This window comes from Prionailurus bengalensis, chromosome B4 (assembly GCF_016509475.1).
Source record: "Prionailurus bengalensis isolate Pbe53 chromosome B4, Fcat_Pben_1.1_paternal_pri, whole genome shotgun sequence".
Taxonomy (NCBI): domain Eukaryota; kingdom Metazoa; phylum Chordata; class Mammalia; order Carnivora; family Felidae; genus Prionailurus; species Prionailurus bengalensis.
The window spans coordinates 45,236,691-45,258,923 of record NC_057358.1 but is presented as its reverse complement, the minus strand read 5'-3'; the positions used below and the strand labels follow the sequence as shown (position 1 = coordinate 45,258,923).

The window sequence follows — 22,233 nt, the reverse complement described above, 5'->3', positions numbered from 1 at the left end:
TATACAATGCAATATGAAGAGATATATGTAATCGCAGTCATAGGAAGGGAAAATAACAAAATTTTTTGAACTTCAGATAAGTTAAAAATTAGAATAGAAAAAGGATTACAAAATATAAAATGTTAATATAAGCGTAATTATAGTTTATATAAATATAAAGGTATAAACATTAGTCTGATGTCACTAATTTTGGAAAGGGTCCGAAGCAATGGGATATTTCACGCAGTATTCATAGGATTATAAACTGGAAACAACCACTTTGTGCGGTAGGGAGGAATTATGTAATCAAAGTGAAGATGCATTTCCTAAGACATATTAATCACACTTCGATTCAAAGCCTCATAATCTTTGGTACTTGTGCACCAGGGTATATATATATGCAAAAATATGCATATTACTATTTTTCTTAATAGCTGAAATTGAGAGGTCACACAAATGTCCATTATGACAACATGGGTAAATAAATTATGGCATACTGATACAAGAGGATACTATACAACGGGGAAAATGAACAAATTGGATCTATGATGTTTTGAGCTGTTTTTTAGAGCAAAAAAAGACAGTCCTGAAAAGGTAAATTTGTAAAGCATAATACATATTCAGTGTAGTGTTTGGCTATGTTTGTATGTACGTAGTGCTACTTTGACTGCTGTAATAAAAGAACCTAGATTTAATCACAGTAGCATGCAAACAAGCAGGTGGTAGAATTTTGCTTGCTAATGATGCTATTAAAATATGAAGGAAAGATTGTATGTTGTATTATTATATAGAGGCTATATACGTGTCCATAGGAAAGTACCATGTTTGTTTTTCCATAATTTTTTCATAGGGCATTTTCCCATAATTTTTAGAAAGAAGTAAAGGAAAAACTAGCAAGCAAATCGCCATAAATATGTTTAGTTTTTAGTTATTCTTGATTAAAACGAAGCCTTGTAAGAGGATGGTGTCCTTGTGACTATGTATTACATTTTGCTTATTTGAGTGGCATTTGGAGATCCAAGTTCTGCTTCTTGACTTTCCTCATAAGGACAGCCTCTGGCGATGACCCAGAAGTAGATAAGCTGCCATCCAAGGAAAGCTACTCACATGATAGGCATTACCAGTTCCTTTCAACTTGCGGAATGACTAGACCACGATTTTATCTATTTTGTGACCAGAGTTTGGGATGGGAAGGGATTGTTACCATTTTTCTCTCAACACTACCGAAAAGGAAAACTTTCTTTAAGATCGTAGTATTATGAGTATTTTATTCAGTTTCCCCATAGAAGATACTTTTAGAAGCGGAGCAAGAAATTCTTCTTATCACTAAAACCGTAAGACCGACAAAATGAATAATCAAGACAATAAATTCAATACACATATTTAACAACCAGTTAAGCACGGTGGAATAGAGAATTAGTGAAAGGGAAGATAATATCCAGTATGGAGCATAAAGGGCCAAATAAATGGAAAATCCAGGCTAGTGGGTGGGTAAGACACAGGAAGGTTACTGTCAGAACGTCTAACACTGTCCGGAGTTCTGGAATATATAAGAGAGAAAACGGGTGGAAAACAATATTGCTGAGTTTCCCCAAAATGAGTAACATGTTTCAATCCATTGATTAAGAAATCACTGAACCCCGGACAAGACAACAAAACAATCTAACTTACAAACACCACAAGAATCCAAAGATCAAGAGAAAACCTCATAAAGAGCCAGAGGAAAAGAGTAAACTATATTGAAAGAAACAGCCATTTCAATGATTTTTAAATGAACTCTGTATATATCTGGGGACCAGGTACAGTTTGTTTGGTTGTCAGTTTCGGTTGGATATTGCTGGGAAAATTTGATGCCATGAAGTGTCTCCTCCCGGAACCGGTGCACCAGCCTGTTCATGTTCTTGTGGTGCTTGAACAAGAGCAAGACTGGGCTGGACCCAGTGTAGGAGCCATTTCAAATCTTTACTGTCTCAATCTATTAATTATCAATTCATCAAAGCAATTTTCCATGATCAAGCTCCAAGCCAATGGGCAAGGTGGTTCCCTCACTGATAGTAGAAGATACTGCAAAATTACTATCCAAAGGGTATAGCTACAGTGAGGGTTAAATAATTTCTGGAAAATGAGGTAAGCCACCCTGGTTTACCTTGGGTAAATTATTCAGGCTCCTCCTATGTACCAAAGAGGCTCATTCCTAACTGATCATCCTCCAAAGTCCAATGCAGTTCAATGCAGTTAGAGCATTATTCTTGAATTCTAGGATCTTATAATCTACATCCTGTTTGGCTATGTCTCTTCTTAATTTGGTAATCAAAGAGTTTAAGAGACAAATTATTTACCTGGTAAAGATGTAACACAGAGAGCTGAAATGACAGGATAAGCACAGCAAACAGCCCCATTCAGATAGAGGAATAATAGAAAACACAGTGCAATTATGGCTCCTAGGAATTTTGAAGTCATGTGTGGAAAATATTTTCATGACCCTTTACTTTTTTAAAAAAATTATTGATTGATTTAAATTTGTTTCCAGCTTTATTGAGATCAAGTTGACAAATAAAATTGTAATATGTTCAAGGTATACAAAATGATCTTTTTATATACAAAAGAATTCCCACAATCAAGTAAATGAATAGATTCATCATTTCAAATGGTTACCTTTTCTTTGATGAAAAAGTTTAGGATCTACCTTATTAGCGAAATCAATTACACAATACGGTGTTATCAATTCTACACTTGATACATGCTATATTTTATATCCTCAGAACTTGTTCATCTCATAACTGAAAGTTTGCACCATTTTAGCAACCTGTCCTCATTTCCCCCACCCCCAGGCCCTGCCAACCACTTTTCTGCTTTCTGTTTCAAAGGATTTGCCTTTTCTTTTTAGATTCCTCGTAGAAGTGATAGCATACATCATTTACCTTTGTCTGGCTTATTTCACTTAGCATAATGCCCTCAAGGTCCATCTATGTTATGACGGTAGGATTTCTTTCTTTTTAAAGGCAGAATAATATTCCATTATACATACACTTACCACATTTTCTTTATTCACTGATGTGTTAACAGATGCTTAGGTTATTTCCATACCTTGGCTATTGTGAATAATGTTGCAGTGAATATAAGGATTTTGTTTCCTTTGGATATATACCCAGAAATGAGAATGCTGAATAATATGGCAGTTCCATTTTTAATTTCTTAAAAAAAATTTTTTTAACGTTTTTATTTATTATTGACAGACAGAGAGACACAGAGCGTGAACAGGGGAGGGGTAGAGAGAGGGGGAGACACAGAATCTGAAGTAGGCTCCAGGCTCTGAGCTGTCAGCACAGAGCCCGACGCGGGGCTCGAACTCACCAACTGTGAGATCATGACCTGAGCCGAAGTCGGTCGCTTAACCAACTGAGCCACCCAGGTGCCCCTGTTTTTAATTTCTTGAGGAAACTCCATTCTGTTTTACAGTGGTCTGTTTTCCATAGTGGTTGTACCAGTTTACATTTCTACGAAGTATATAAGCATTCCTTTTTCTCTATATTCTTTCCAGAACTTATCTATTGTCACTTTTTAAAGTTTATTTATTTTGAGAGAGAGAGAGCACTCGTGTGCTCACACACATGGAAGGAGCAGAGAGAGAGGGGGAGAGAGAGAATCCCAAGGAGGCTCCGTGCTGATGTGAGGCTTGAACTCATAAACTGTGAGATCATAACCTGAGCCAAAAGTGAGTCAGATGCTTAACAACTGAGCCACTCGGGCACCCCTCTTGTGATTTTGATAACACTTCTAACAGGTGTGAGGTGATATCTCATTGTGGTTTTGATATGAATTTCCCTATTGATTAGTGATGTTGAGCACCTTTTCAACCTGTTAAAATGGACCTGTTGGCCATTTGTAGGTCTTCTTTGGGAAAAAAAAAAAAAAGGTTTATTCAAGAGCTTCTCGCATTTAAAAACCAGATTATTGATTTGTATGAGTGCCTTGGATATTTTTGATATTAACTTCTCATCAGATCTGTGACTTCTCTCATTTCATAGGTTGTCTTTTCATTTGTTGATGGACTCCTCTGCTGTGCAGAAGAGTTTTAGTTTTAGATAGTCTCACTTGTTTCTTTTTGTCTCTGTTGCCTTTGTTTGGTCTCAAATCCAAAAAATCATTTTGCTAAGACCACTGTCAAGGAGCTTATTCTCGATAGTTTTTTTCCCCCCTAGGAGTTTTATGGTTTCAGAGTTATGTTCAATATTTAAGCCATTTTGAGTTAGTTTTTATGTATGGTGTTAGATTGGAGTCTAATTTTATTCTTTTGCATGTAAATATCCTGTTTTTCCCACGCCATTTGTTGAAGAGACTTTCCTTGCCACATTGTATATTCTTGGTGCCATTGTCCCCAGTTAATTCTCCATAGATACATGGGTTCCTTTCTGTGCTCACTATTCTGTTCTGTTGATCTATGTGTCTGTTTTCATGTCAATATCATTCTATTTTGATTATTATCATTTTCTAATCATGTTCATTCCAAGCCCTTGACCACCGAGCCAAACCATTGGGCATAGCCCGTGAATGAGTATATAATTGAATATCTGTCCATTTCTCCTTCCAAGCAAAGGTATACATAATCAGATACATTGCTTGGAATCTTCTCACTGGGAGGGTTTCTTTCACTGCAGTCCTTTAGGGATATCCAAGAAAAGGGTTGTAGTGTCACAGGTGTCCACTTTTGGGTGGTACCTGCACATCAGATAGAATCATTGGTAAACCAAGCCCAAGTCCTTTCTTCCTCTGGCACCTGATCAGAGAGAACTCCCTACGAGGCCAGAGGTGGAAGCTGGGAGACAGAGGCAGTGTAGCAGAGGGGGACCATGGGCATTGGCCACTTTTTCCTATAACTCACTTGTGCCTTTGGGACCTGCTTAGGCCCTGTATCACATATATATCACTTCCATAATATGATGAGTGTCACTGTCCATGGCCAAATTTATGGCCCAGTGGGTCAGATAACACCCATTCATGATGGGAAGCTCAGGTCACATGGTAACTTGGCTGCTCATGGTTAAGCATTCACTCTGTACTAAGGCCCAGTGGCAGGCCCAGAATTGTTTCTCAGGGCTTACACTATTTCCTCCTATAGGTGGCCTTTCTAAGGCTCCAAATGGCATCTCTATCTTCCCCTGCCACTTCATATAAGAGACTTTATAATCTATTTTATTAACATTCCTAGAGGTAGGTAAACATTTCATACCCATACGAACAAGCAGAGGCTTGTGTCCATTGCAAACAGAGACAGAGGGCTTGTTTCTTGGTACAACATCAGCCCCAGGACAGAATAGATAGAGAAGACACAAGTTCACTAGCACAGATCTGAAATTCACTAATACAGACATTCTCCTTTCCGGGAGAAGCAAGATACATTCTTGCATAAACAGACAAAACAGATAAATTAAAAAAAAAAAACAAAACCTAGCAAACCAAACTGTGGAACCTCTCTCACCCGAGAGAAGAAAGATCTTCTGTATCAAATAGACCAACACACCAAATTCTGAATCACTGTCACTGTACTCACTTGTGAGTTCTGTGCAACAGATGACCGGAAACTTGGTGGCCTGGATTTAAAAAACCACATGTACACACATTTATTATGTCACAGTGTTTTGGGGTCAGGAGTCTGGGCAAAGCGTAGCTGTGTTCTCCGCTTCAAGATCTCACCAAGGTGAAATCAACATTTTGATGATACTGTGTCCTCATCTCCAGGCTTGACTGGAGAAGACTCCACTTCCAAGTCCATTCATGTTGTTGGCAGAATACCTTTTTCTTGTGGCCCTTTCCGTAAGCACTTCATCACACGGCTGCTTACTTCTTGGAGGCCAGCAAGAGTGTCTCACTCAAGGGAGGCCCAGATAGTCTTTTGAAGCTTAATCTGATGACACCAGGCCCATAAGGGATAGTGTCCTTTTCAATCAACTCAAAATCAGTTGATCTGGGAATCTTAAGTATCCACAACATCTCTTTATGCTTGCCGTATTCTGCAAGCTAGAAATAAGTCACACACTTAAAGCCACACTCAAAAGGAGGGAATTATGCAGGATGCGAACAGGGAAGATAAATCATGGGGGCCATGTAAGGATCTGCCCACCACGGCTGCCACAAATAAGGAGTAACATATTGGCAGAGCACAAATTGGAACCAGAACCAAATTCGGCCAACATTCAGAATCATAAATAAGAACACAGATTCAGGAAGAAAAGAGAAATATAGAGTTGTTGGAAATCCAATTCTATTGCCACTCAGGAATTAGGGCCTGGACAAGACACGCCTGGGCTTGAAGAGCCCAAAGCAGACTTTCCTTGGGTCACGTGATATAGCTCACTGGCTGTAGCCCGTGAGTCCACTTGGGCACCCACTGGCCATGATGAGTCAAAATTTAACTTTTAAAAAGTTGAAAGCACGAGGCACCTACAACTATAAAGGTGGAATGACTTATTTAACTCATGGATGGAAAAAAACAGCAGATGGTAAGGCTTGATTCCCTACCTCTGACTTTTTGTCTGGAGTCAGATTCCTCCCACTTGAGAAGCGCCCTTTATGTATTTATTTATTTATTTTTTCAACATTTCTAAAAATATTTACGGAGAGTTCTTTCGTTTGGGAGACAACGACAAAATGAAATGAGCGGCGTAATAGTATTTTTAGAACGGCACAGTGGTAGCAAAAAATCAAACCAGGAACATGAAATGGAGAAAAACAGAGGATCCTTTCTCTAGGGCTGACGTGAGTCCAAGAGAGCCAGAAGCACTGCCACATTTAAAATTTAACCATGTCACAGATATCTGCACGCACTGAGCAAATAACCCTTTTTCACGTAGCCTTAAGTTGCACACCTGATGCAATACACCAATTAATTTTTTAAAAAGTTCATTACCAAGTTGACTGTATAAAATACAAAACAGAATGCATATACACAAAATGCTGCTGTTTTGTGGGGGGGGGGGGGCACCTGGGTGGCTCAGTCTGTTAAGTGTCCAACTTTGGCTCAGGTCATGATCTCATAGCTCCTGAGATTAAGGTCCCCCCCACCCCCACCACCTCACCCCCCAGCCCACCTTGGGATCTGAGCTGGAACCTGGAGCCTGGTTCAGATTCTGTGTCTCCCTCTCTCTCAAAAATAAACAAACAATTAAAAAAAAACACATTAAAAAAATAATGGGATCGAGTTCTAGAATAAAATAATTTGGTACCAAAAAAGGATATTGCACTCAGATCACTTAAAAAAAATTTTTTTAAAAGGATATTGAAATGTCTTGGTTCAGAAGAATAACTATCAAGTGTTTGCTTTCACACCATTGGCAAGTGTCTTGCCGGCCGAACACCAGTTGGCAGATGGACAGTGTCTCGCTTTCCCCCCCTCCCAGAAGCTTCGCGAAAGTCATCGCTAAGACGCATACTTAGAAGCCTAGTCTGGTGGGCCGTGCACTGGCTGGGCAGCCGGAGGCCGTGGCATCAATCCAGATGTGCTTCTAGGCTGGGTGTGGAAACAAGGTCACCTGGGATGAGGCCGCTCGGCCTTCAGGGAAGAATAGCCAGGGGAAGGGTCTGGAATAGGTGCCAAGTGTACCCTCTGCGTAGCGGAACCAACTTCTTTTTTTTTTCCAGAAAGGAGGGCATATAGTTTCATTAGTCCACTAGAAGTAGTAGAACCAGAACCAACTGAATGTATTTTGCTGATAACGGACAACAGTTCCTGAAGATTTTCCGTACAAATCAGAAGTAGACCGCGTCTTCGATGAAATAAAACCCTTGCCTGGATTTGGAAGTATGCCGCTTCTTAGATTTTTCCCAGGCGTGGATCCAGACGGCTTCAAGTAGTGCTGCGTGGCATTGCATCTCAGGGCTGCTGTGTCTCATCTCTGACAGGAGGTCTGGGTAGGGGGCGCCACTTCCAGTACCGGGGCGCAGAGGGCTTCAGGTCCAAACCACTCTCAGTTCTGCAGAGGGTCTCTCTTCACTCTGTCTCTTCCTTGGTTTTCAGGGCAATCCTGGTGAGGGATAGACTGTAATCTAAGTCATCCAACCGAGTCAACCCAGTCATCAGATTCCTTTGTTGACCAGGAGGCAAGACCCACCTTCTCCTACTCTTTGGCTTGATCTCACCATTTTTGTGTTCCAAGCCAGCTCGTATTTTCGACTGGGGATTCTTGGTATGGAGGGACAGGAAGAGCAACGGGCTTGGCTTGTCCTCCAGAAGGTGGTTTGAGTGATCTGGCCTGGGAGCCTCTGCTTTGTGGGGGTACATGAAATGCCGAGAAGGCTGGCAGGCTTGATGCTGCCTTGAAGAAATCTGTGCACTTGGCTTGGGTGGGATCTGGGTAGCATGGACAGGCTTCATGTGAGAAGGCGGGCCTACCTTTTCCAGGACATCCTTCTGTGGTTTTCCCGAATCCTGAAGGCTCTATGTGATGTAGCCCAGTGAATGCCTGGTCCTCAAGTAAGGCTGTTGAAGGGTCTGACTTAGCTGTTGGCTGTTTCTTGGTATCCCCCTGCAGCTTGTCTCTCAGGAGTTGAATGGCTTTGCTGCTAGCATTTGGAATCAAGGTCTTTAAGTTACTGGGTACCTTCTGGGGCCAGTGGAAGTCCATCGCAGTTGAAAGTTGGTAGCCTTTGGGCCCGTTGGTCTTTTTCCGGGTCCCCAACAGTTGGCAAGTTTTGAAAATTGTGTCGATTTCACTGGCCCCAGTGAAGAGTGGCTTGAAGGTGCACACTTCTGCCATGATGCATCCCACAGCCCAGATGTCAATGGAGGAGCACAACTGGTAGACCTCAGGAGCACTTCTGGAGCCCTGTACCTTCTGGTAGATACATAGTCTGTGTATGGAGGTCTTGATCGGATTTCTCCAGCCAACCTGAAGTCTGTATTTTCACAAGTTCTGGGCTGGTGCAGAGAAAGTTCTCAGACTTTAAGTCCCGCTGGAAGAAGCCATGTTTGTGAAGAAACACAAGTCCTTGTAATATCTGATACATGATATTCCTTATAGCTGATTCAGGAAACCACTTATTTCTTTCTTTAATGAGCTGGTAAAGCTACTCCTTCATGTCCTCGAAGATAAAACAAAGATGATCATTTTCCCTGATAACTGCTTTTCATTTAACGACATTGGCATGGTTGAGCTTCTTTGAAGACTTAACCTCCCAAAGGTTCATGCATTCCTCCCTCCCAGGAATAAACTTTCTTTTCATTTTTTAAAAAATGTTTATTTATTTTTGAGAGAGAGACAGAAAGCGAGTGGGCTGGGGCAGAGAGAGAGGGAGGCACAGAATCCAAAGCAGGCTCCAGGCTCCGAGCTGTCAACACAGAGCCCAACGCGGGGCTCGAACTCACAAACCATGAGATCATGACCTGAGCTGAAGTTGGACGCTCAACCGACTGAGCCACCCAGGAGCCCCATCTTTTCATTTTTTAAAAAGCAATCAGCTCGGGGAACCTGGGTGGCTCAGTTGGTTAAGCGTCCGACTTGAGCAATCAGCTCCCCGGACTCAATGCTTCCTCCCAGTGGGACAGAACGGTAGGTTGCATCCCCGAGTTGCTTGACTCATGGTGTGTCTGCTCAGGCGGACCCTCATCCCAGGGCCCAGGCGGTGCTGTCCTGCAGAGGCAGCAGGCCAACCCACAGTGTAACCAGATTTTTTTCACGGCAGCACCAGCACAAAGGATTTAATAGAACGTGACTATCTCCCAAATATGTATTTTCAAAGATCAGTCTTCTACTGGCACTGCAAACACAGGCGGGGGCCCGCGGTGAGCACTGCACCTCCACGACTGGGGCGCAAGAGCCCCCTCGGGAACTGGGGGTGCAGGTAATCCCTGCTAGGACAGGCCAAGAGGTCCCGCAAGTTTCATGGTGGAGTCGAAAAGTACTCTTTAGAGTTTCCACCGGTGAGGTTTGTTTCTCTGAAAATATCTATTTTGCCCTTATTTTTATCTATCTATCTATTATCTATCTATCTATCTATCTATCATCTATCATCTATCTATCTATCATCTATCACATGCTTACTTTACTTATTTGTTTTAAGAGAGAAAAAGAGTGGGCATGATTGGGTGGGGGAGCAGAGACAGAGGGAGAGAGAATTAAAGAGCCCAAGGGTGGGAGTTGGGGTGGGGGGTGTGCTTGAACTCACAAACCATGAGATCATGACCTGAGCCCAAATCAAGAATCACAGGCTTAAATGACTGATCCACCCAGGCACCCCTATTTTTTTTTTTTATTTTTAACATTAACCTTAGTGAGGTATAATTACATATAGCATAATATGCTCATTTTATATATGTAATTTAATGACCTTTAACTATTCTATACCACGTTGAAACAATGACCATGATAAAATATGGAACAATTTTACCACCCCCCCAAAGTTATTTTGTGTCCTTTTTTGGATCAGATTCCAGACAACTACTTTTGTGGTTTTTGCCTTAGTTTTTTGCTTGTTTTAGAAATCATACTATATGCACTCTTTTTTGTCCACCTCTTTTTTCCAGTCATAGTTTTTTGAGATACATATCGTTGTGTATACGAGTAGTTTATTTCTTTTATTGCTAAATGGTATTTTATTCTATGGATATGTCACGATTTGTTCATTCATCTCCCTGTTGACGGATATTTAAACTGTTTCCGGTAATGGACTCTATTGGGTAAAGCTGCTATTAACATTCTCGTGAAAGTCGTTTTGTGAACATACGTTTTTATTTATTTTAGGTAAATAAACACACTAGCGGAATAGCTGAATAGTTGGCAATACGTATGTGAGGCTTTGTTAGAAACTGTCAATCAGTTTTCCAAAGTGGCTGTATTATTTTTCAGCAGAAAAATATGAGAGTTCTAGCTGCTTCACATCATTGCCACAATCTAGCGTGGTCAGTTTCTTGAACTGTCACATTCCAGAGGGTTTGAAGTAGCTTTATTTTGCATTTCCCTTATGTGCAATGTTGTTGAACACGTTTTTAGTGGTTTATCACATCTTCTTTTGTTAAGGGTCTTTTGAAGTCTTTTGCTTATTTTCCTTAAATTGAGATGTTTGTTTTCTTAGTATTGAGTTGCAACAATGTTTAGTGTATACACATATATTTAAAAAACAGTCCTTGGGGCGCCTGGGTGGTGCAGTCGGTTAAGCGTCCGACTTCAGCCAGGTCACGATCTCGCGGTCCGGAGTTCGAGCCCCGCGTCAGGCTCTGGGCTGATGGCTCAGAGCCTGGAGCTTGTTTCCGATTCTGTGTCTCCCTCTCTCTCTGCCCCTCCCCCGTTCATGCTCTCTCTCTGTCCCAAAAATAAATAAATGTTGAAAAAAAAATTAAAAAAAAAAAAACAGTCCTTGATTACATCTATATTATATATATTTCTCCCGTTCTATGGCCAACACTTTGATTTTCTTGATAGTGCCTTTTCATTCATCACTTTTATTCTTTTTTGTTTAGCTTTTCGCGTGTGTGTGTTCATGTGATTGTGCATGTATATGTTCTAGCTAAGAAATTCCAAAGTCACAAAAATAGAATCCAATTTTCTTCTAGAATAATTATCTTTTATTTTTTTTAAGATTTAAAAAAATTTAAAAAAATTTGTTTTTAACGTTTATTCGTTTTTTGAGAGACAGAGAGGGACAGAGCATGAGCAAGAAAGGGGCAGAGAGAGGGAGACAGAGAATCCAAAGCAGGGTCCAGGCCCTGAGCTGTCAGCACAGGGCCCGATGCAGGGCTCGAACTCACAAACTGCAAGATCACGACCTGAGCCGAAGTCAGATGCTCAACCAACTGAGCCACCTAGGCGCCCCTAAAAAAATTTTTTTAATGTTTATTTTTGAGAGAGAGAGAGAGAGACAGAGAGCGAATGGGGGAAGGGCAGAAAGAGAGGGAGACACAGAATCTGAAGCAAGCTCCAGGTGCTGAGCTGTCAGCATGGAGCCCCACGCAGGGCTTGAACTCATGAACCATGAGATCATGACCTGAGCAGAAGTCGGATGCTCAACAGGCCGAGCCAGCCAGATGCCCCTATCTTTTATATTTAAATCTAAGATCACCTCACATTAATTTTTTATACGGTGAGAGGTAAAAATCGAAGTTCATTTTTTTATACTGTTATTCAGTTTTCCAGCATCATTTGTTAAAGAGAATTTTATTTCTCATGAAATGGTTTTGGTTCCCTTGTCAAAATGAACTGACCGTGCATGTGTGGGTCTATCACGAGATACTATTTTCTAATCCACTAATCTGCTTGTATAAGCAAACAACAGTACCACATTGACTTAATTACGGTAGCTCTACAATCATGAAATCAGACTTGTATTTTATAGAGCAAATATTTTCAATTTTGATGTAGTCCAATATGTTAATATTTAAGTTTTATGCATCATGCTTTTGGTATTGCATCTAAAAGGTCTGCTCAGCTTTCAAAAGTTTTCCCCTATATTTTATTCTAAAACTTTCATAGGCTTAGTTCTCACATTGAAGTCTTTCAGCAATTTTAAGTTAATTTTTGCATACGGTATGAAATAAGGGTCTAAACTCAGTTTTATTCATGTGGATATCCAATTTACCCAGCATCATTTGTTAGACAAATGAGACGTAATTTCTCCATTGATTTTTGAAATCAGTTAACCATAAATATTAGTGCTGATTTCTGAACTTCAGTTGTGTTTCACTGATATATATATATATACACACATATATATAATTTTGTGAGTACCACACTATCTTGATTAATGCAGCTTTCTAGCAAGCGTTGAAATCAGGAACTGTAATTTTCCAAATTTGTTCTTTTTTTAAAAAACAAATTCTTTTGGTTATTCTGGGTGCTTTGCATTTCTGTATACATTTTAGGAATAGTTTTTCACTTCCTGCAAGAAATCTTCTAGGAGTTGATAGGGCTTGCATTTGAATACCCAGATCATCTCTTCACCTGAAAAGATTCTCCTCTTGATGGATTTTAGTTCGGCTGGTTCTCCTTCCTTGCACAGCTCTGTGATGTGTTTGAAACATAATTTTGACAATTGTTTGCCCTAATCCCAGGTGTTACAGGAGGAAATCTGGCCTTTTTCAACCTGCTACATTGTGCTCATCAATGAAAGTTCTTGTCGGCAAACTCTGAAGCATCTAATCACACAGGATCAAATGAACCACAGTCCTCCACACCTATTCTGTACCAGAAAGGTTAGAACTGAAAGCACTCTACACAAATAATGTACTAACTTCTCACAAAAACCACCCGAAGAGGATACGATCATCTGCATTTTGGTTGATGATTTTACTGAGGCAGAGAGTAATATTAAAATAGATTAGAAACATATAATGCAAAGAATCTAGGTTTTTCTTTCCTGGCAGTCCGGCTCTAAGATCCTCGGCTAGAAATAATTATAGTACAAAAACTGAAAGCGAAAAAAATCCATGGGTAGAGGCTAATTTTTATATCTATTAATCTTAAAATATTAAGTAGCCCAAAATGAATTAAACGTAAAATGAAACAATATGTATGGATAGAGAAATGCAGACTCTACAATGGAAGACCATGTTCTTTTGAAGTTTTCAAGGGACGTTTAGAAAGTTTCTGAATGTTTTAATTAAATAGTATTTAAATATTAAGTAGGCTCAAAAGAGAAACTTTATTAAAGGCTTAAGCATGAGAGATATGTTTAGTAGCTACTAAAATGGGCTGAAAAACCTCAGTGAGAGAAAAGATGGATTTAAAGCTGGATGGTTTTGGGGCGCCTGGGTGGCTCAGTCAGTTAAGTGTCCGACTTCGGCTCAGGTCATTATGTCGTGGTCCATGAGTTCAAGCCATGCGTCAGGCTCTGTGCTGACAGCTTGGAGCCCAGAGCCTGCTTCGGATTCTATGTCTCTCTTTCTCTCTCGGCTCCTCCCCCCACACTCTGTCTCTCTCTTAAAAATAAATACATATTAAAAAAAATTTTTTTAAAATTGCTTAAAAAAAAAGCTGGATGGTCTCCCTGAGATTCATTTTTTTTTCATTTTGAAAATTATAAGACATGCACGGGGTTCCTAACTGGCTCACTTCATGCCGCTCTTGATATGGGAGTTGTGAGTTTGAGTCCCACGCTGGGCATAGAGCTCACTTAAACAAAATAAAATTATAGGACAATAATTCCTGTATTTATGATGCATGTGTGTTTGTGCACACGCGTGTGTGTTTATGCACTTGTAAACAATAAAAGTGTGCATAAATGTTAGTCATCGAGAACCAGCCTTTGGGGAGTATTGGCACACGCCCCGCCCCCCCCCCCCCCCCCCCCCCCCCCCCGCTCCATACCCTGAATTTTTTGATTGGAAGAGCTTAAATTCTTTCTGCATAATTGCGACATTAAAAAAAAAAAAATCCAGGACATCTGAGTGGCTCAGTGGGTTGAGTGTCTGACTTTAGCTCTGATCGTGACACAAGGGTCTTGAGTTCGAGCTCTGCAATGAGCTCACTGCTGTCAGAGCAGAGCCTGCTTTGGATCTTCGGTCCCCCCTCTCTCTGCCCCTTCCCCACTTGCGCTGTCTGTCCCAAAAATAAATCTTAAAAAAAAAAAATCCACAATGATGGTAATCTTACTTCCGGCCAAGCTCTACCTAACAATTAAGACACTCTACAGATGTGTTTTGGATTTTTCAATTTTCTGTACAACAAATAAAGTTGATAATACAAATTACGTAGAGGTCAAACAAGGAAAAAATCACAAAACACTGAAAGACAATACGGTTTTATTTGCATGCTAGCAAATGAGAATTCAGCTTTCAATTTCAGCATGTGTGATGAGTATTCTAGCCCACAGCAAGGATATAAAGTCAATGAATAGAAGTTAATTTGAGCTGTTTGAGGAATAACAATGGTTTTCATCAAGATAGCACTGAGCTAGCTCATCTACTGGCCTACCCTGGTGCTTTCCTGCTTGACATTGGTCACAGAATTTAAAAGAAACGAGAACTTTACTGCACACTTAGGGATCAGGTGCACAACCAGTGACATCAGACATTAGACTTAGATATTTTTTGTTTGTTTTCCTTTCTAGACATGGTAACCGCGCTACCGAGCATTTTTTCCATCGTGGTAATAATAGAATTTCTCCTAGGAAATTTTGCCAATGGCTTCATAGCACTGGTGAACTTCATTGACTGGACCAAGAGACAAAAGATCTCCTCAGTTGATCACATTCTCGCTGCTCTGGCTGTCTCCAGAATTGGTTTGCTCTGGGTAATGATAATAAATTGGTATGCAACTTTGTTCAATCCAGATTTCTATAGCTTAGAAGTAAGAATTATTTTTCAAATTGCCTGGATAGTAAGCAATCATTTTAGCATCTGGCTGGCTACTAGCCTCAGCATATTTTATTTGTTCAAAATAGCCAACTTCTCCAGCCTTATTTTCCTTCGCCTCAAGTGGAGAGTTAAAAGTGTCGTGCTTGTGATGCTGCTGGGGTCTTTGTTCTTATTGTTTTCTCATGTTGCGGCAGTGAGCATATATGAGAAAGTGCAGACTAAGGAATATGAAGGGAATGTCACTTGGAGGACCAAATGGACGGACATGGCACACCTCTCAAATATGACTGTATTCACACTAGCAAACTTCATACCCTTTGCTACGTCCCTGACGTCTTTTGTGCTGTTGATCTTTTCCCTCTGGAGACATCTCAAGCGGATGCAGCTCTGTGGCAAGGGATCCCAAGATCCCAGCACCGAGGTCCACATAAGGGCCATGCAGACGGTGGTCTCCTTTCTCTTGTTCTTTGCCGGTTACGTTCTGAATCTAATTGTTACAATTTGGAGTTTTAACGGGCTGCAGAAGGAACTGTTCATGTTTTGCCAGGTACTTGCCTTCGTGTATCCTTCGATCCACTCGCTGATGTTGATTTGGGGAAACAAGAAGCTAAAACAGGCCTTTCTGTCTGTTTTATACCAGGAGAAGTACTGGCAGAAAGAACAGAAACACTCAACTCCATAGATAAATAAGAGCATCGTGTCTTTCTTGGCAGAAAGTTAACTAATGTAGACGGTAACATTATATACCTCCTGCGGGTTTTTCCCTAGTGTGTGTAACTGAATAATTTTCAGTTTCACTTACAGAAGTCTTACCTAAGCCTAGCCCATAAAACTATATACATGTGTGTATGAAAAATATAAGGAAGACTGGAAATAATCTACCCTCACCGGTTTTCTTAATCAGGTTAAACAATCTAATTATACACAATATGGAAAGAATTTCCTGAGAATTATGAAGCTGTGTGTATGTCACATATGCTATGTATCATCTTCCAATTAAAAAATTTGTGATCTATATTTATGCATTTTTCAGAACTGACAGGCAATCTCAGGACATCATTGTTATTTTCCATTGTAAATGGTACTTGGGGCGCCTGTGTGCTTAGATTTCATTGTTTGAATCTCTAGTCTTTGCATGGTAATGGTATTCAATTCTAAATCACATACTGAGGATGAATGTTTGGGGTAGATAATTATTCCATCATAAATTCTTACTTCACGGTTAATAGAGAGCGATTAGGGCTGTGATGAATAAAGGTGTGCACAATGCAATTCATAAATGACCAACGCATTGCATGTAAATTTTATATATGTGTACAATAAACTCTACTGATGAATATTTGATTTAAAGAAGTAGGCAGAAAGCTTAGCAAACACTGAGTTCCACAACAGGGAAAAAGATGAAAGAAACATGATCATGAACTCTTTAGAATGTTGTTGTAAGTTTCCACATGCAGTTAGGAATGTCATTCCTTCTGGTTTTTGAGTTTAGATAGACCATTTTTGAAATTGAGACCTGATTTCAAATATGTCAGTTGTCTCTTAAACCACCTCTGGGCCTCGAATCGCCAAACATCCGAAACATCTTCCACTTTTAAAATTCTTTCAAAATATAAGGTAAGACTCAAATCTTTTGCATCTAAAAAAAAAAATGCTCACTATTGGAATAGTGAAGGAATTATGGTATATAAGTCAATAAACCTTTCTGCATACATTAAGTGGCATCTATTACGTCTACACAATAATCATCGGGGATTTCTCAAAGATATATTTTATTATAATCTTTTGATAAGAATGAAATAGAATAATATGTGTTGGCATATTCATTGATAGCAAGTTCTATTATAGGAAAGAAATGCATAATCTTGCTCAACAACCGAATTCTACGCGACTGTTAATTTTGGTTTTAGGCAATTTAACAATTTTGTAAATCTGAAGGCAGTTCATCTCCACACCGGCTGTATTTGTTGGCTTATCATCTATCTCTCCCAGTACACTTCAAAGAAGTGAGGATCATATTTACTGCTGCCTCCCAAAACCTGCAAGCCGGCCATAGAAGAGTTAATAAAAAACAATCTTTTAATGAGTAAGTCAATGCATGAATGAGTGAATGAACTTTTTGAAAGCTGGGAAACCAATGAAAAGAAAATGTATCCCCAAACCTGCAAATTCCATGAATTTCTCAGCTCTGGTTTCACGATGAGGCGACAGGCTTATCCAAGAAGCAGTTCTCAGAGCAAATGTCTGGCTGTTTCCTAATTCTAGGGCAAATATCACTAGAATATCGCCTTGGCACAGCCCTTTCACATGTGTGAAGTGGAAACGGGTGTAACACCAAAGGTAGAAGGCATTTATAACAAAAGTTTTTAAAAAGGATATAAAAGATTTTATTAATTTGTATGTATATTTTTTTTCTATTTATTGTAAATGTTATCTTTTTACGTGTGACTTTTTTTTCTAGCTGGGTATTGTAGACACAAAAATTATATTTGATTTATTAAAAAACTGAGTTCATACTGCTTTACTAACTCAGCTGCCTTACTAGAATGTTATTTTTGATATAATATTTTCTGCATCCTTTCCAGATACAAGTTTTACTGTTATAAACTCACATAAAGTAAATAAATAATAATGGTATAACTCACTGACTATCTTATCCTGGGGCCTCTAAAACCTGAATGAAAGTCAGAGCTCAAAATGATGACATTTAGGGGCACCTGGATGGCTCGGGGGGTGGGGTGGGTGGTTAAGCACCAACTCTTGATTTCAGCTCAGGTCATGATCTCACGGTACCTGAGTTTGAGCCCTGCCCGGCTTGGGCATCCTGCTTGGGATTCTCTCTCTCCCTCTCAGCCCCTCTCCTCCCTTTCTTTCTGTCTCTCTCTCTCTCTCTCAAAAATAGATAAATACACTTAACAAAAATAATGACATTTATGTGGGTAGGTTAAGTCTCGGGCAGCAATGGGGAGAACATATAGAAAGGAGGCAAGAGAAGATGTGGAAGGAGGTGCTGTGCTGTGTTACTCTGCTGGCTACCAACTCACAATATGTTGAGAGACAATATAGTAGTCATCCTGTGTGTGCACACAGCACACAGCTTTTCCAGGAGGGTTCCAATGACAAACCACATGTAGCATTAGAACATGGAAGAGAGAGAGGAGGAGGGATGTATCTAATTACCTCCTATCTGTCTTCTAGTTCCCATTGGCCAGGGTTTAGTGAAGTGGGACTAATACCTCTGCTCATCTAGCCCCTTAGTGGTCATTTGGAAAGTGGAATCTCACCCCACACGGGGTAGGGTTGCTGTCAAGTCCAAAATGGAAGCATAATCTGGCTTACACTTCATGCTGAATAAAAGAATAGGAGACAGTGAAGGGACTCTGAGGAAGCACACAAATCTGGGTCCAATATAGTCCACCCCTGTGTCACTCACATGTATTCATGCCCTTCAGTCATGGCGGCTCTTTGAATATGTGACCTGTGCAGTGGCACAGGGTTTCTGGTGAGAGGGGCCCCCTGCCTCGTGTGATGCTGTGCTCTTGCCATTTTTTTTTTTGCCAACAAATAAATTAAAAAATTTTTTAGAAGATTTTCAGAATCATGAAGCTGCTCAATTCAAATGATCCTTTCCATACTATTAATTTCACAATCAAGAGTTCTTGATTACATTTACCATCATTAAAAAAATATATAATTTAAGGGTGCCTGGGTGGCTCAGTCAGTTAAGCGTCTGACTCTTGGTTTCGGCTCAGGTCATGATCCGATGGTTCGTGAGTTCGAGCCCCACGTTGGGTTCTGCGCTGACAGTGCGGATCCTGCTTGGGATCATCAGTCTCTCTCCCTCCTTCTCTCTGTCTCTCTGTCTCTCTCTCAAAATAAATAAATAAACTTAAAAAAAAGAATATATAATTTATATTTGGAAATAAATTGTATTTGCCAGCATAGTTTTTAAGTATGTAACACAATTCACTTTAATCTTAATGTGTAAGACTGCCAAATCTTGGGGGTGATGATAATCTTTTAATTGTATGCAACTTTCTGGGAGATTGGTGTTTTTGATCTATTTTATCAAGTACTCCTATTTAGCTGGTGACTGGAAAGCAACCAGATTACAGTACAGAAATTCAGAGTAACTTTTCTGAGTAACGAACCCATAATCAGCATGAACGTTGAATATGTGTCTATGTTGTTAATATTGGTTGGATGATAGTAATGACAGCTAAATAAAACAGGTGAAAATTTTAGAATAAATTAAGTTCAAAGGGTGGAGTAAAGAGAAGGAATCATGGTCATGCATTCTGTGTGGAATATTGTTAAATCTTGAATTTGATAGAAACTGTATATTTTTAGAAATGTATTCTTTTTTTAAGTTTTTCTTTAAATTCCAATAGTTAACATGTAGAGTAATATTAGTTTCAGGTGCACAATTTAGTGGTTCAATACTTGCATACAACACCCAGTGCACATCACAAGTGCCCTCCTTAAACCCCATCACCTATTCAACCTATCCCCCCGCACCTCCCCTCTGGTAACCATCAGTTTGCTGTCTACAACTAAGAGTCTATTTCTTTGTTTGCCTCCTTCTCTCTTTTTCCCTTTGCCTGTTTGTTTTGTTTCTTAAATTCCACACGAGTGAAATCATATGGTAATGGTATTTGTCTTTCTCTGACTTACAGAAATGAAAAATTCTTGACTCATGGCTTACATTCACAACGAAATCTCTTCAAAGTACAGGCTTTGTGTTTGAAATAGATTGTCTTGTTCCCCTAGCGTGGGATCATTCAGTCATTCACTTATTCGTTGAACAAGTATGTGTTGGATGTGTTTTCTTTTTTTTTTTTAATTTTTTTTTAATGTTTATTTATTTTTGAGACAGAGACAGAGCATGAACGGGGGAGGGTCAGAGAGAGGGAGACACAGAATCTGAAACAGGCTCCAGGCTCTGAGCCATCAGCCCAGAGCCCGACGCGGGGCTCGAACTCATGGACTATGAGATCATGACCTGAGCTGAAGTTGGCCGCTTAACTGACTGAGCCACCCAGGCGCCCCTGGACGTGTTTTCTATATGCATTTTGGAGACGTTTTAATAAAAGACGTAAGCTACAAAATAAAATAAACAATGAGTGTATGTAACAGGTACCCACTAAAAAGAAGAAGCTATAATATTCATGTCTCAGTTAATCTGTATACCTCATAACTTGTTAATATTTCCCATGTGCATAATACTGTTTTTCATGTGAAGAAACTGAGGTCCTGGCACATTACATGACTTAACCACTTGGTGCTTATATTTAATGTGCTTAATTTTATCTGTGATATTTAGTACTTGCTCAATATGTCTATAAAAAGGTCATTGTTTTTATTTACCTGTTTATTGTGTTAGAAGCCAGTTGCCTTACTAAAGGCACAGGTGCTCTTTTAACGCTTATTCTCTTGTCTTTTGCAGATCAAAAATGATATCTTTTGCATGTAATGATTATTTCACTTCTTCCTTTTAATTATTTATAATAATAATTTTTTTTTGGTGTTGGTTTGTGTTATAAAATGCCTCAAACCTTCACAGTGTTAAATAATTGCAGTGACAACTGGCATCTTTGTGTGTAAATGAGGAGTTTTCTAGTGTTTCACCAAAGCATTACACTGACTTTAGCTTTGGGGTAAAAACTTTTAAAAATCATCTCTAAAGACAACGTTTCTCTTCCTATTTTTCCGTGTGTGGTACTCAAAACCTATGTGAGAAGTATCAAACGTGCGTTTGGTTATTTAAGATGATTTCGGGGCGCCTGGGTGGCGCAGTCAGTTAAGCGTCCGACTTCAGCCAGGTCACGATCTCGCGGTCCGTGAGTTTGAGCCCCGCTTCGGGCTCTGGGCTGATGGCTCAGAGCCTGGAGCTTGTTTCCGATTCTGTGTCTCCCTCTCTCTCTGCCCCTCCCCCATTCATGCTTTGTCTCAATCTGTCCCAAAAATAAATAAACGTTGGAAAAAAAAAATTTTAAAGATGATTTGTCGGACCAGTTAAAATAATACATGTGAATAGTGGTCCACAAAACAATGGTACAACTTCTCGTCTATTCTGAATTCAATAGAACATCACATACGCTGTCACATTTATATGTATTGTAGAAAAATTGCAACCATCAAGGGCAAGTTGAAATTCAGAAAGTGATTACCAAGTAATGAGAGGTAATCTCCAAAGGGGAATAGTCAATTTAAATAACATGAAAAATCTCATCCAAAAGTAAGATGTCAGAAGGCAACTGATTCCTATTGTCAGAGTGTTGAAAAGTGTAACTGTAATCCTTAATTCTTAGTGAAAACTTTGTCCTGGGGATCTAATTAAATCAATATATTTCCAAGTAAAAAATATTGGGGCTAAAAAAAAAAAAAAAAGACAGGCTATTTACTACACATGTCCTACTAATGGATCTACTTCAGTAAGATTGCTATGGACTGAATTACGTTCCTCCAAAAACCAGATATTGAAGGCTTAATCCCTAATGTGGTTCTAATGTGGCTGTGTTTGGAGACGAGGTCTTCAAGGAGGTTAAATGAATTCAGGTTGAATGCATGAGGGTGGGGCCTTAATCTAATAGGGTTGGTGTCCTTATAAGAGGAGGAAGAAACGCAGGAGTCTTGGAGGAAAGGCCATATGGAGACAGAGTGGGAGGTGGCTGTCTGCAAACGAGGAAGAGAGTTCTCTCCAGAAACCAACCTGATGCTTTCTTAATGTTTATTTACTTTTGAGAGAGAGAGAGAGACAGAGTGCTAGTGGGGGAGGAGAAGAGTGAGAGGGAGACACAGAATCTGAGGCAGGCTCCAGGCTCTGAGTTGTCAGCACAGAGCCTGACATGGGGGCTCGAACTCATAAACCATGATACCTTGACCTACTCATAAACCATGAGACCTTGACCTGAGCCGAAGGCGGATGCTTAACTGACTGAGCCACCCAAGTGCCCCATGATGGTTTCTTG

The 22,233-nt window shown here is 39.9% G+C and overlaps 1 protein-coding gene and 1 pseudogene across 1 annotated transcript; one reads left to right on the top strand and one right to left on the bottom strand.

Moving 5' to 3' along the window:
• Positions 1-7,291: 7,291 nt before the first annotated feature.
• LOC122473585 lies at positions 7,292-14,972 on the bottom strand (annotated as a pseudogene).
• A 45-nt stretch (positions 14,973-15,017) lies between these two features.
• On the top strand, positions 15,018-15,956 carry LOC122473323 (taste receptor type 2 member 46-like). Its single transcript, XM_043563718.1, has one exon. It carries the CDS (start codon positions 15,018-15,020, stop codon positions 15,942-15,944), a length of 927 nt encoding a protein of 308 aa, XP_043419653.1. The 3' UTR covers positions 15,945-15,956.
• The last annotated feature ends 6,277 nt before the right edge of the window (positions 15,957-22,233 follow it).

What these genes read in the sequence shown, in the direction of transcription:
- LOC122473323 (XM_043563718.1), top strand. Translation starts at nt 15,018, where the DNA reads ATGGTAACCGCGCTACCGAGCATTTTTTCCATCGTGGTAATAATAGAA.